The sequence below is a fragment of the Ursus americanus genome, chromosome 10, assembly GCF_024610735.1.
Source record: "Ursus americanus isolate L20-20 chromosome 10, mUrsAme1.1.p, whole genome shotgun sequence".
Taxonomy (NCBI): domain Eukaryota; kingdom Metazoa; phylum Chordata; class Mammalia; order Carnivora; family Ursidae; genus Ursus; species Ursus americanus.
The window spans coordinates 53,331,758-53,344,515 of NC_142136.1; the positions used below are offsets into that span (position 1 = coordinate 53,331,758).

At 38.9% G+C, this 12,758-nt stretch overlaps 1 protein-coding gene across 1 annotated transcript in view; it reads right to left on the bottom strand.

The window, feature by feature from the left end:
• Positions 1-12,104: 12,104 nt before the first annotated feature.
• NUFIP1 (nuclear FMR1 interacting protein 1) overlaps positions 12,105-12,758 on the bottom strand; it is a 43,791-nt gene continuing 43,137 nt past the window's right edge. The window contains exon 10 of the mRNA XM_045796775.2: positions 12,105-12,398. Within this exon, the coding sequence (XP_045652731.1) occupies positions 12,282-12,398 (117 nt within the window). The 3' untranslated portion in view covers positions 12,105-12,281. The remainder of the gene's footprint in view (positions 12,399-12,758) is intronic.

Below are 12,758 nucleotides of genomic sequence, written 5' to 3' on the forward strand. Positions count from 1 at the left end.
TCCAGATGTTACCCATTGTAAGATTCTGCTGTATGGAGAGGGCAGTCATGTTTGCAAGTTGTTAAAAATTACCTTACTCTCCTTTGGTACCATCTACCCCAATCCCCAAAATGACCTTAGAGATCTAGTTTGAGCATAAAATTGCTTTCTGCTGTTTTTGATAAAAGAATAACAGAGTGTCTTCTAGAAACCCACAGGTAGGAATGCAGCCAATTTTGGCATGCCCACCCTGCCCTTGCTGCTGTTTGTATATGTGACCTCATTCATACAACTGCTATGTGCCAGGCATGGTGTTTGTGGCTGGACCACAATAGGAAACACAAACTGATCCACCTTTTTACAGCGTAAGTCCCAGGGCTTACAGTGTAGCAGAGACAAACCAAGTTGTCACACAAATAAATACACAAATGCAACTGTGGTGATGCTGGGAAGGGCAGGTACATGGTGCTGAGTGTGTAAAGAAGGACCTGACCTACTTAGGGAGGTCAGGAAAGGCTTTCTGAGGAAGTGATCGCTGAGCAGAGATCTAGGTTTAAGCAAGCAATAACAAGACATTGGGGAAAGGGAAGAGCTTTCCAGGTATGGAGAAGAGAAAAAGCCTCCTGGCAGAAGGGAAGCATGGCAAGGCACTAGGGCTGGAGCACCAGGGCTAGAGAGCAGATTAGGGGACCTGCCCAAGATCACAATAAAACCAGGGTCAAGGCACAGGGATTTCTGCCCAGATCTGCACAACTCCTCAGCTATTTTCGTTCCCCTGCCAAGCCACCCTAACCAGCAAACATCATCTTCTTTCCACTCAAAACTTTGCTTAGGGATAGAGGTCCATCAATTAATGCTCACTCCCAAGGAAGAAAATCACCAAGTAGAACATGAAAAAGAAAAGCAAAGGCTTGAGCCAAACAAACCCGAGACCTTGCCACACAATTCAGTTTGTTGTTTCCTTGTTCAGTGCGACCAGTCTGGGACTGGGAAGTCCTGGGGAAGATCTATGTCAGTAGCACTCAAAAGTGTGGTCCCCAGACCAGCAAAAGTAGCAGCAGCATCTCCTGGGAACTTAATACAATTGCAAATTCTCAGGCCCAACCAGAGACCTATGAGTCAGAAACTTGGGAGGAGGGGGACCCAGCAGTCTGTATTTTAACCAGCAAGACGCCCTGCGGGGGCTTCTCCTGCACACACAATGGTCTACATCCGTGCTTCCCAAACCTGTCAGACCACGTTCATCACCTCACCCGGGGAACTTGTTAAAATATTCCTGGACTACATCCTAATACCTACCAAACCAGACTCTCAGGGTAGGAACTTACATTCAGATGATCAGCCTGGTTTGGGGGCCACTGACTGATACCAACTAATAGTGACTGACATGGTGAACAATTAATTTTCAAATGCCATTTTTCCTTGCTAGGTAATTAAGGGTAATGAATACCACAGGCTCTGTAAGTCTGACTCAGTACGTAATTTGATGGATACCTTCTTTCTTATTTTGATGGTTTTTTTTTAAAGATTTTATTTATTTATTCGACAGAGATAGAGACAGCCAGCGAGAGAGGGAACACAAGCAGGGGGAGTGGGAGAGGAAGAAGCAGGCTCATAGCGGAGGAGCCCGATGTGGGGCTCGATCCCAGATCGCCGGGATCACGCCCTGAGCCGAAGGCAGGCGCTTAAAGGCTGTGCCCCTTGATGGTTTTTGATGACTGTCTCCTGTCTCTCAGTTTCCTAGCATCACACCCACCAAGCACCCTATGAGACCTAGTAAGTGCCTACCAAATTCAAACCTTGCGATTTTAGCTGTGGTCTAAAAACCTGCTCTTGAAAATGTCCCCAAGATTCAAAATATCCAAAGGAAAGCACCCAGCCTTGGAATACAAATATGCATCTAATTCAGAACTTTTTCTTTTTCCTGCTTCTGCAAGGAAGTAGATGTTCTATCACAATGATTCAGCACTGTTTTAAATACATATACACAAATAAATATGGGGGGAATTGAGCCAGTATTATGTCTAAAAACAAAAACCAGAAAATACTTTCAGAGCTGAAAGAACTGATATTATCATAGATTCATTTTGAGCAATAACATTTTCAAGAATTTTCCCATTTTAGAATTCTTCCATATTCTGGAATTTATGCAGCTCATCACCAAATAATACTGACCATCTACTGTAGGTAATTTTACGTGTTCTCAGACAAGGTAATCATATATGACTTTCTTCCCTCAAGATATAAGAAGGCCACAGTCCAGTGAAAAAGTACAAAAAAAAAAAAAAAAAAAGCCCCAATCATTCGTTATCTTCAGATAGTTTAGTGGTTAGAGCCAGCAATCTTTGATTGTGTAAAATCAAAATTTGGGAAGTGGCTACTGCTACCACTCCAATAAGATACGGAAACAATTTTGGTTGTTTTTTAAACATGGAAAAGAGCATGGGAAGAAAATGCAGCCTTGATTAAACAACTGCCCCATAGGATATTAAAAAGAAACTGCTGTGAAATTGCATAATAATAACAGATTGTTTCTTATTATATGGTATCATCTTCAAAAAAAAGAAAAACAGAAACCCTTCTACAGAGCACAAAACCTAGAAGGCAGTATCAAGAAGGTAAACCATTTTCCCTGTAAAAATAGGGGCGCCTGGGTGGCACAGCGGTTGGGCGTCTGCCTTCAGCTCAGGGCGTGATCCCGGCATTCCGGGATCGAGCCCCACATCGGGCTCCTCCGCTGGGAGCCTGCTTCTTCCTCTCCCACTCTCCCCGCTTGTGTTCCCTCTCTCGCTGGCTGTCTCTCTCTCTGTCGAATAAATAAATAAAATCTTTAAAAAAATAAAAAATAAAGGGATTAGAACAGCAAAAAAGTTTAAGTTCCTCTTCTACAGTTTTATAGAATAAGGAATTTAAAAAGTAGCAGATCCCTAACTCATGCTATATGCAAAATAAAGATCAAAATATAATATCACAAAAGCATTAGAAGAAAAAAAATATATATTTTAGGATGACACAAAGCCGCAAGCCATCGAAGAAAAAGTAATAGAATGAACTTCCCCCCAAATAAAAATACTAGCAAGAGACTGCAACATTTAACAAAAGATTGAGATCCATAACAAAGGATGTGTACAAATCAGAAAGAAAAAAACAAGTAACGAACAGGAAAATAAAGAATTAGAACACACAATTCACAATGTAATGGCCAAAAAAAAACCAAACCCAAACAGGAAAAATGGTTGGCTTCACTAGTGATGTAGGAAAGACATTAGGGTTCAAAGCAGACAGCCAAGAAAGAATTCTTGAGATGTCTTTGGTGCAAAAAGGTGGTTTTATTAAAGCGCAAGGACAGGACCCGTGGGCAGAAAGAGCTGCACGGGATCATGAGGAGTGGTCCATCATATACTTTCAAGTTGGGAGTGGATTAGGGATAGTGTTAAGTCTCTGAGGAATTTTGGAAGCAAGGTTTCCAGGACCTTGAGGGGGCTAGCTATTGTTGGGAAAAGGTCATTTATTACTAATAATACCTTAGTCATGAGACCCTTCAGATGTGTATCGGTGAGCCATAGCTTGGGGGGCGATTGCGAACACGTATCTTGGGGGGGGGGGGGTTAGGGATAAAGGATAAATTTCTAAAGGAATTTTTATATGTTAAAATAGACTTACAGGATTGGGGGGGGGGGCGTGTCGGGTGAGGACTGCCTTTTGCCCTTAGCAAAGGATTAACATTGAGGCAGTTGAGTCCCTAGAGGAATGTCACTCTGCCTGTTTCAAGGACTTGTCAATGGGCTGTAGGTAGTAAGAAAATTTAATGGTTTTTCTTTTGCCTTTATTTCCCATATCAGCTAGTGTCAGGAAAATGCAAAAAAAAGAAAAAAAAAAAAAAGATGCCATTCTCTCATCTGCCAGAATAACAAAATCACTATATTTGCTGTTTTGGGATGTTCTTATCCCTCGAAAAGGATGTCTAAATATCACGTGTGTTCCATGTGAAAGGTCCAACACTGAGCACCTCCTACTGTTCTGGACTGGCCCCCGTTGACAGGACCGACTCCCAGGGTAGGGGTATTCAAAGGAAAGGCACACCTCCCCAACCCAGGCCACGTGGGATACGGAAGGGGAAGCCTGGGCACCACTAGTCCTTCTCTTAGAGCCTCGCATCCTCTTCAGGCCCCTGAACAGAAAGCAGACACACTGAACTCTGAGGAAATGTTTAAAAAATTTTTTAACTTTTAAGTCCTTGAGTCTTACAACATTCTGGCACATCTCTTGCATCAGCAAAACCAGTAAAAAGATTTGTGATACATTGGTCAGAGCATGGATAAAAAGAAACTCTCGTGAACTTGTCAAAGAATAATTTTCGAAAGTTAGAAACAACACAGTAAACACAGGCCAAAAGATTTCTTTAACTTATTACCAAAGGATCCCAAAGGATGATAAAAGACGATACTGGAAGAGAATGCAGGAGTAACATTACAAAGTCAAATGATTAATGTCCTACAAGGCTAAACAACTATGACCTCCTTTCTACTAGAGAAAATGAACAGGTCACTCCACCAAATAAAAATCATTTGCAGCTTATCAAGTTAACACCAGGCCTTATAGAATCTGGGCCCTAATCAATCTGTCAAACAAAAAGGGTCAGTTAGCCATTAGGTGGGTTTGGTTAGATAGCGCTCTACTACTGTGACTTCCCAAACATTTTGGTCTTAGGACTCCTTCGCAGTCTTAAAAATTATTGAGATCTCCAAGAGCTTTTGTTTATGTGGGTTATATTTATTCATATACATAGCATTAGAAATTAAAACAAAATTTAAGCATATTAATGCACTTAAAAACAACACACCATTTTAACATAAGTAACATTTTTTTTAAATCTCTATATTCTAACACAAAAAATATTAGTGAGCGGAGCGGCATCATTTTAAAGCTTTCCAGATCACCGGCATTTCAAAATAATAATTTATTGATGACATTAATTCAATAATTACAAGGTTACAAAGACTGTAACAGGCATAACCAAAGATAGCTAGTAAAAATACTGAGAACAACCTGAGTTCAGCTCTAAAAACTCCTGTATGTTTATCATCAGCCTACCAATTTAGAAAACTCTAGACAACACAAGAATAACCAAGGATGCTTCCCATTAGCTGTCATAGTGATGACAGCATCATATATCATACAGCTTTTGGAAAACTCTATCCATTCACAGAAGAATGAGAGTGAAAAAGGCAAATAATGTCCTAGAATTGTGAAAATAGTTTGAATTTCACAGACCCCCTGAAAGGTCCTGGGCCACACTTCGAGAACCACTGCTCTTGTGTGACACTGAAAGGGCATACAGGAATCTATTTTCTTATTTCAAGTTTGGTATGTTTTCTAAACATATTTTTAATAAGAATGTAATTTGGTATACAGCCTTTTAAAGGCCATTTGACCTTTGAGCTCAAGACTCCTACAGAAATATTCATAGATAAAAACACACATAGAGTGTGTATCACTGTAAATTCAGCAGTGTTCACTGTAGTCTCATTAACATTAGAGAAAAACTGGAAACAAATTTCCCCATAGGGGAATGATTTAAAAAGTGAAAGCATATATATGCATACATGCATATATTTACATATATACATAAATATTCATGACATACTGTCAAGTGAAAAATTTGCAAAGCAATATCTATGACAATTTTTCTATTTAAAAACAAAATTTATATAAGCATATTTAGATATTTGTAAATATATGTATCTTAAAAGTCTGGAATACGCATCAAACTTAACAGTGGTATCTCTGGGTAATATGATAAGAGTATAGGGCCAAACCTCACTTTTTATTTTATACACTACTGGATTATTTGAATTTTTACAATGAGCATATTACTCTTGTCATAAAACAACAACAACAAAATGAAAGACAAGGTAACTGAGAGACACAGTGGCTAAATGCAAAGTGATATCCTGAACCAAATCATCAAAAAGGACACGATGGAAGACTGGAGAAGCCCAAATATAGCCTCTATTTTAGCTTTACAAATTAAATAAAAACATAAAAATAACCAGAAAAACATGCAGATGCTATATGCTTGCAAAGACTTGACCCAGGAAACGGTGGTACTGCCCTCCGCTAACCGGATAAAGACTGCCGCAAACCACAATATGGAAACCCTCACACAACCTATGAGAAGTTCCTAAATGAAGACATTGTAGGTTGTCCTGGGGGTGCACAAAGACACATTCAAGTCGACTGGGACAAAAGATCAACAGAAGACCCAGAAAGTGTTCCAAACAGGAGCCACGGTGTGTCACAGGGTGCGCTGCACGGCAGGGCACAGTCTAGGGCAACAGTGATCAAGAATGGAAATGTCAATTCAGGTATGTTCTGAATATCTGTCTTCTTTACTACTCCATGTACTCACATTTACCTCCTCTCCCAGTTTTGAAATGATCGTTTCCTATGCTGCTCCCATCGTTTCCTATGCTGCTCCCAAGAAACCCCCAGCTACGCCAAGAGGAGACTGTTCTGGAACAAGTCTGCCATCTGAAGCTCTTGCTTCCACCATAGTCAAAGTGGCTTCTCCTCTCCCGGAGTGACCACTCGGTCCATTTCAGCCTTGTGTATCAGGCAAATAGTGAGTGGACAAAGGAAGTCAATAGGGCAACTCTTAAATGCTTGTTAAAAATGCTGACTGACACACACACACACACACACACACACACACACACACACACACACCCGCCCTGGCCTCTTCCTTCAGCAGGACTTCCCTATCTTCTTCTCCCCTCACAACAGTAGCAGCGGTGAGCTCTACTGTGCTTGGCACTGCCGTTTTCGCATTTAAATGAAGATACATAGTCCATTTCGGAATGTAAATGTCTCCTTTTTCATGGAAAAGAGGAAGGTGGCAATAGTAGTAAATACAATAAACAAGTTGAGCAAATTTTAAATATGTCCAAAATATACTTCTCCAATCTGACACTTGTGATATATAAACAAGGTACAAAATGAAATACACAGAAGGATTTCAACTGTGTTATCTTAACGAGTTAGAGAAACTTCATTTGTCTGATTGGACAGTTGAGGGTCTTAAGGAATTCCTAATTTTAAAGATATGGTGGGGATTTTTTTTTAAGTTCTTACCGTCTAGAGATACACACTGAAATACATAGGAATAAAATAAGACACCTGGGCATTTGCTTCAAAATAATCTCAGGTGGGATGGGGTGGGGAGGGACAGGTGAGGTGTGGATGAAAATAAGACTGGCCACAAAGTATTGAAGCTGCATGACAGTTTTGAAAAGGGGTGTCATTACATTACTCTCTCTACTTTTACATATGTTTGAAATTTTCCAAAATGAAATGCTTTTTAAAAAAAACCATAAAAAGGAGATGGGGCGCCTGGGTGGCTCAGTCAGTTAAGCGTCTGCCTTCAGCTCAGGTCAAGATCCCAGGGTCCTGGAATCGAGCCCCAGGTCAGGCTCCCTGCTCAGCAGGGAGTCTGCTTCTCCCACTCCCCCTGTTCCTGCTCTCTCTCTCACTCACTCTCATGGGTGCACGCTCTCTCTCTAATAAAATCTTTTTTAAAAAAGCCATAAAAAGGAGAAAATTTTTTTAAAGAGGCTTACTCTAAAACTGAGGAATATGATGAATGAAGAAATTAAAAGTCTAGATTAAAACAGTGGACTACCCCTCTCCTTATGCTCCAAATTCCTTGAAATGATTTTTTTTTTTAAGAACTGGAGATTTACAACAGGGAAGGAGTACAAAATAAAGGGTAATATTGGTGTGCCAGTGGTTTTGAGAAACTCTTAAGTTCCTCACAGTGGTTCTTAAAATGTGGTCCTCCAGACAAACCTCATCCGCATCACCTGTAAACTTGTTAGAAATGCAAATTCACAGGCTACATACTAACCTCCTTTATTATAATCTTTAGGGGTAGGACCCTACAATCTGGATTTAACAAGCCTTCCAGGTGATTCTGATGTCTGCTGAAGTTGGGGAACCACTGTAAAGCTGATCAGAATGACAAAAAACAAGAGTGGATGGGGGCGCCTGGGTGGCACAGCGGTTAAGCGTCTGCCTTCGGCTCAGGGCGTGATCCCGGCGTTATGGGATCGAGCCCCACATCAGGCTCTTCTGCTATGAGCCTGCTTCTTCCTCTCCCACTCCCCCTGCTTGTGTTCCCTCTCTCGCTGGCTGTCTCTATCTCTGTCGAATAAATAAATAAAATCTTTAAAAAAAAAAAAAAACAAGAGTGGAGAGCCTCAGTCCAAACCAGCCCATGAGACAACAATCGAAAAGGTAAAAGCAATCCCAAGGATACCCTAAGCTGAGTCAACAAGTGACAGAAAAGTGGGGGTCTCCAGCCACGACTGTCAAGTCCTAAACTTGCCCATTTCCAAAACTAAGTGGTTGGTGGGAGTGGGAGAGTTCTGCCCTGGAGAGAAGAGCTCTATCCTCAGAATAAAGCCCTCTGTATTTTGGCAAACAGAGGCACAGTGACTGTCCAGTGATGGGGCTGAGGATGGGACAAGAGCCTAAATCTCCCGCCCACTCCCCATCCACGTATTCTAAAAAGTCTGCGTGAACAAGCCCCCTTTTCTCAGTCAAGGTAAAGTCTTCTGGAGAAAAGAAGGCTCATACCAATGTGGGGAAAATCCACACCCACCTACCAGTACATTAATCAAGTGAATCTCTTTCATATGTAAGAATGATCCTTTAAAAGACAACACATAGTGGTAAAGATAATTAGTAAATTGAACAAATTAAAACAGTTGGCAATAGAGAACACAAGTAATTGAAAGAATAGAAAATAATGTGAAGATTCCAATTGATACCCCAGAAATGTAAGGGTACCACATCTATGAAAAAAGCAGTTAGACCAAGAAAGCAATCTTGAATATTTAAAAACAAATTACTAAACTTAAAATGAAATAGAAATGCTAAAATACTAATGTAATGGACATGCCTGAAGAGGGAATCAGTGATCTGGACAATAACAGCTGAAGAAGTCTTCCAGAATGGAGCAAAAAGACCAAGACAAAATATAAATGTCCAGCAACAGAGGATCGCAAGAGGTCCCACATTCACTCAATAAGAGTTCCAGAAAAATGAAACCAATAAAATGGAAAGTCATTAAAGAAATCATTTTAGAAATTGCCCTTCATCCAAGAATAGTACAATTCTTCAGAGTGAAAGGACCATGGGGTATGACGAATGTCCCACATACCTAGACAATAATGGTGAAAATTTTAGGACTCAAAGCATAAAAGGAAAATCCTCAAAGTTTTTCAATGACAGAAAAAATAGGTTTTTATCAATAAATAAAAAAAGAAGATGAAAGAATCAGATTGGTATCTGGTTTTTAAATCAACAATACTGGACGCTAGCAAACCATCATGTTAGGGCTTCAAAATTCTGAAGGGAAAGGATTTCGAATCTAACACCCTAAACTCAATTTTTAAAAAATTCAAGTGAAGGATTCAACCTGATGGATTAATTGATGATCTGCTGCAAGAAACCAAAAAGCTAACGTTGGGATGAAAGAAAAAGCCGTGAGAAGGAACCAGTAGAATTTACAGTTGTCTAAATAACTATGCATACTGTTAAAACACACACAAACACACACATCAGGATCACAGAGATTAATCTGAAACAAATCCCACATGACGACACCAGGAGAAGAGGTCCGGGTGGGGAAGAGCAAGAATCCTAAGGGAGAAGAGTGGAAGATAACAGCCACTGTATCTGCAAACGCAGAGAGAAGAATCACCACTAAAGGAAGAGCAGTAGGTTTAATTCTTTCCAAAGCACTGGAAAGAAAAACTAAGAGAAAAAACAATACTCAATCATGTCGCTGAAATGCTGAAGATACAAAATAAAATGGCAGGGATGGTCCAAACATTTCAATAATTTCAATTAATATAAATGGATTAAATTCCCCAGAGACTATTAGATGAACGCCCAAAAAGCTGTTTTGACTACATTAATTGGGGGAAATAGGTCAATGCAGAGAGTATTGAGGACAGAGAGTACGGAGGACAAACAAGAGTACTTCCCAGTTATAAAAGGCACAACTCAACCAAGAGTCATCATATGATGCTTTCTTTCACATTCAGAAATCAATTCATTACATGAACAGTAAGACAGGAATGCAAACTGTATGAACAATTAACAAGCTAAACCCAAAAAACCTCATATCCAAGAAAAGGCACCCCTCTCCCTGAAAACACTCACAGAATATTTACAAATATTGACTGCGTGTTCCACAAAGGGGAAACCACATGGGCTGTATTCTAGGTGCTTAAAAATTTTAAACGCACTTGAAGAATTCCTGGGTTAAATATATAAAGGCAACTGAAGCTGAAATTACCCACTAGAAATAAACAGCGACGGTGACAGAGCTCAAGACTGCCAGACAGAGCCAAGGCAGGTCTCAGAACAGCATTTTCAGTCTTAAGTATATTTATTAGAAAGCAAGAGAAACTGAAAATAAAACTTTTTGCACAATACACTTTAAAGCAGTGATTGTGAACATTCCTGGAGTTATAAGGGTCTGTGAAAGCAGCCTAGGAGTCTGAATTCATTTATGTATTTAAAGCCAATGGAATTTGTATGCCAACCTGTGATAAAACTGCAGACTAAATCATACCTTAGAATATCAACCCAGTTTGTAACACTGGTTACTTTATCCTGATGAGATGAATTGGCTTAAGTGTCATCATTAGGAATAATACAAAAATTAAAGTGAATTCCTTGAAGTCAGGCAAGGCCTCATTCATTTTTATATTTTCAATTCATGCATACTGCCGGCATGTACGTAAGCACTCAACAGTGTTATATAAACTGAATTAAGTAATGTGCTGGACAGATAATTTTCTAAAACATGGGATTCACTGCAGGAGGAGAATGAAACAGAATAAGTCTATATGGTGGTTACGAAGTTGGGAAACACCGACTTAAGTATCAATTTGATCTCAGGTCTGTAATATCACAGTGTTACATGCCAGGTATTCCAGGATTCTGGATAGGATCTTACAAATATATAGGAGCAAGAAGTTTTTCTTCAGGGCCACCATCAGCTTTCTTGCCTTTTTCTTGCAGGCAAGATTCATGGACTTCAATAATCACAATGTCAGATAAAGTCAATTTTTCCACAACAGACTAATTTTTTTAAAAACCCCGTCAAAAGCGGAGGGCTCCAGCTCTAGCTAGCACAAGTGACTAGAATGTAATATCAAAATCTCTGGTATTAAAGGACCCGAACAGATTATTTAAAACATTTTTTAAAGGGTTCAATTAATAGGCTCATACGATGAATTTTAATTACATCTTAAAACTGGTTTTAAGGTTTTACATTATTTCACAAACTACTGTTTTGGCTATGAATTAGATGGACTTCATCAAGTACCATGCTTTACATAGTTTTCAACAGAGAAATTAAAAAGGTCCAATTCTGATCCATACTCAAAAGAAGCACTCTCAGTGAATCTAAACACACACAGAGGCCTTATCTATATTAATATTCCAAATACAGTATCTGAACTACTTAAGTAGTGCCAATAGATGAATTTCAAGGGGCGCCTGGGTGGCACAGCGGTTAAGCGTCTGCCTTTGGCTCAGGGCGTGATCCCGGCGTTATGGGATCAAGCCCCACATCAGGCTCTTCTGCTATGAGCCTGCTTCTTTCTCTCCCACTCCCCCTGCTGTGTTCCCTCTCTTGCTGGCTGTCTCTATCTCTGTCGAATAAAAAAAAAAAAAAAACAATAGATGAATTTCAAAATGCCCTTTGAACTAAACACGGAAATCTTAAATTTTAAGACTTTCTGAGTGTATTAATTTAATATGTTTTATTTTTTAAATAATCCCCCTTGCTACAGTTAAAGAATGATTCTTCCTCTCCTGCATTAAAAACAAAATGACTATACTTCTCTCCCTGACCTACCGTTTTGCTTAGCTGAATTAAACATTTTTAAAGCTTTTTTCTTTACTACTAAACCAGTATCTTCGATTCTTAACTATCCCCAGAGCAGACTTCCTTACCTGACAGCAATACATACAAATAAATATAAATAAAAAACAGAATTCTGCCAGCAAATATTATGCACAACCCCAACAATACAGACACAGTCTTAAAAATCAGTTATGTATTTATTTGCATAGATTCAAAGGAAAGAATTAAAAATCCAACATAATATCCCATGAGGTCTACGATTTAATTACAAATCCAGTTTTGTTTTTTTTTTTAAGGTTTTCCTCCCCTAACTTTAGGATGGGACTATGTCACATGATGCTGAAACATCAGATACCTATACATCTTTAGTTTTTGCAGAATTAGTATTAAGCCCAAAAAAGTCCTTTTTGATGATGTATCGAACACACTGCAAAATCACATTTCTTTCATGTCGAATGTCCGGAGCTAAAAGCTAAAAAATAATAAATAAAATGATTAGCTGGTAAATAAAATATATCCAAGAAACACAATCTAAAATATTATATGTGTCTTCCCCATATAAAGAACACAGAACAATAAAGATATATATTTATACTTATTATAATTTATAATATATTTATAATACATATTATAAATACATATTTAAATATATATATAAATTATTTTGTCAAAAAATAATACAAGAACATTTCCTTTTAACTTATACCAAGACTATCTAGTTTTTTAAATAGCACAAATGTTCACATCTGGGGTCCTCTTTAGGAGTATCTAACAAAGGACAGGAATACAGGTTTAAAAGTCTGCAATTCTTTAATCTACAAATCATGTCAAG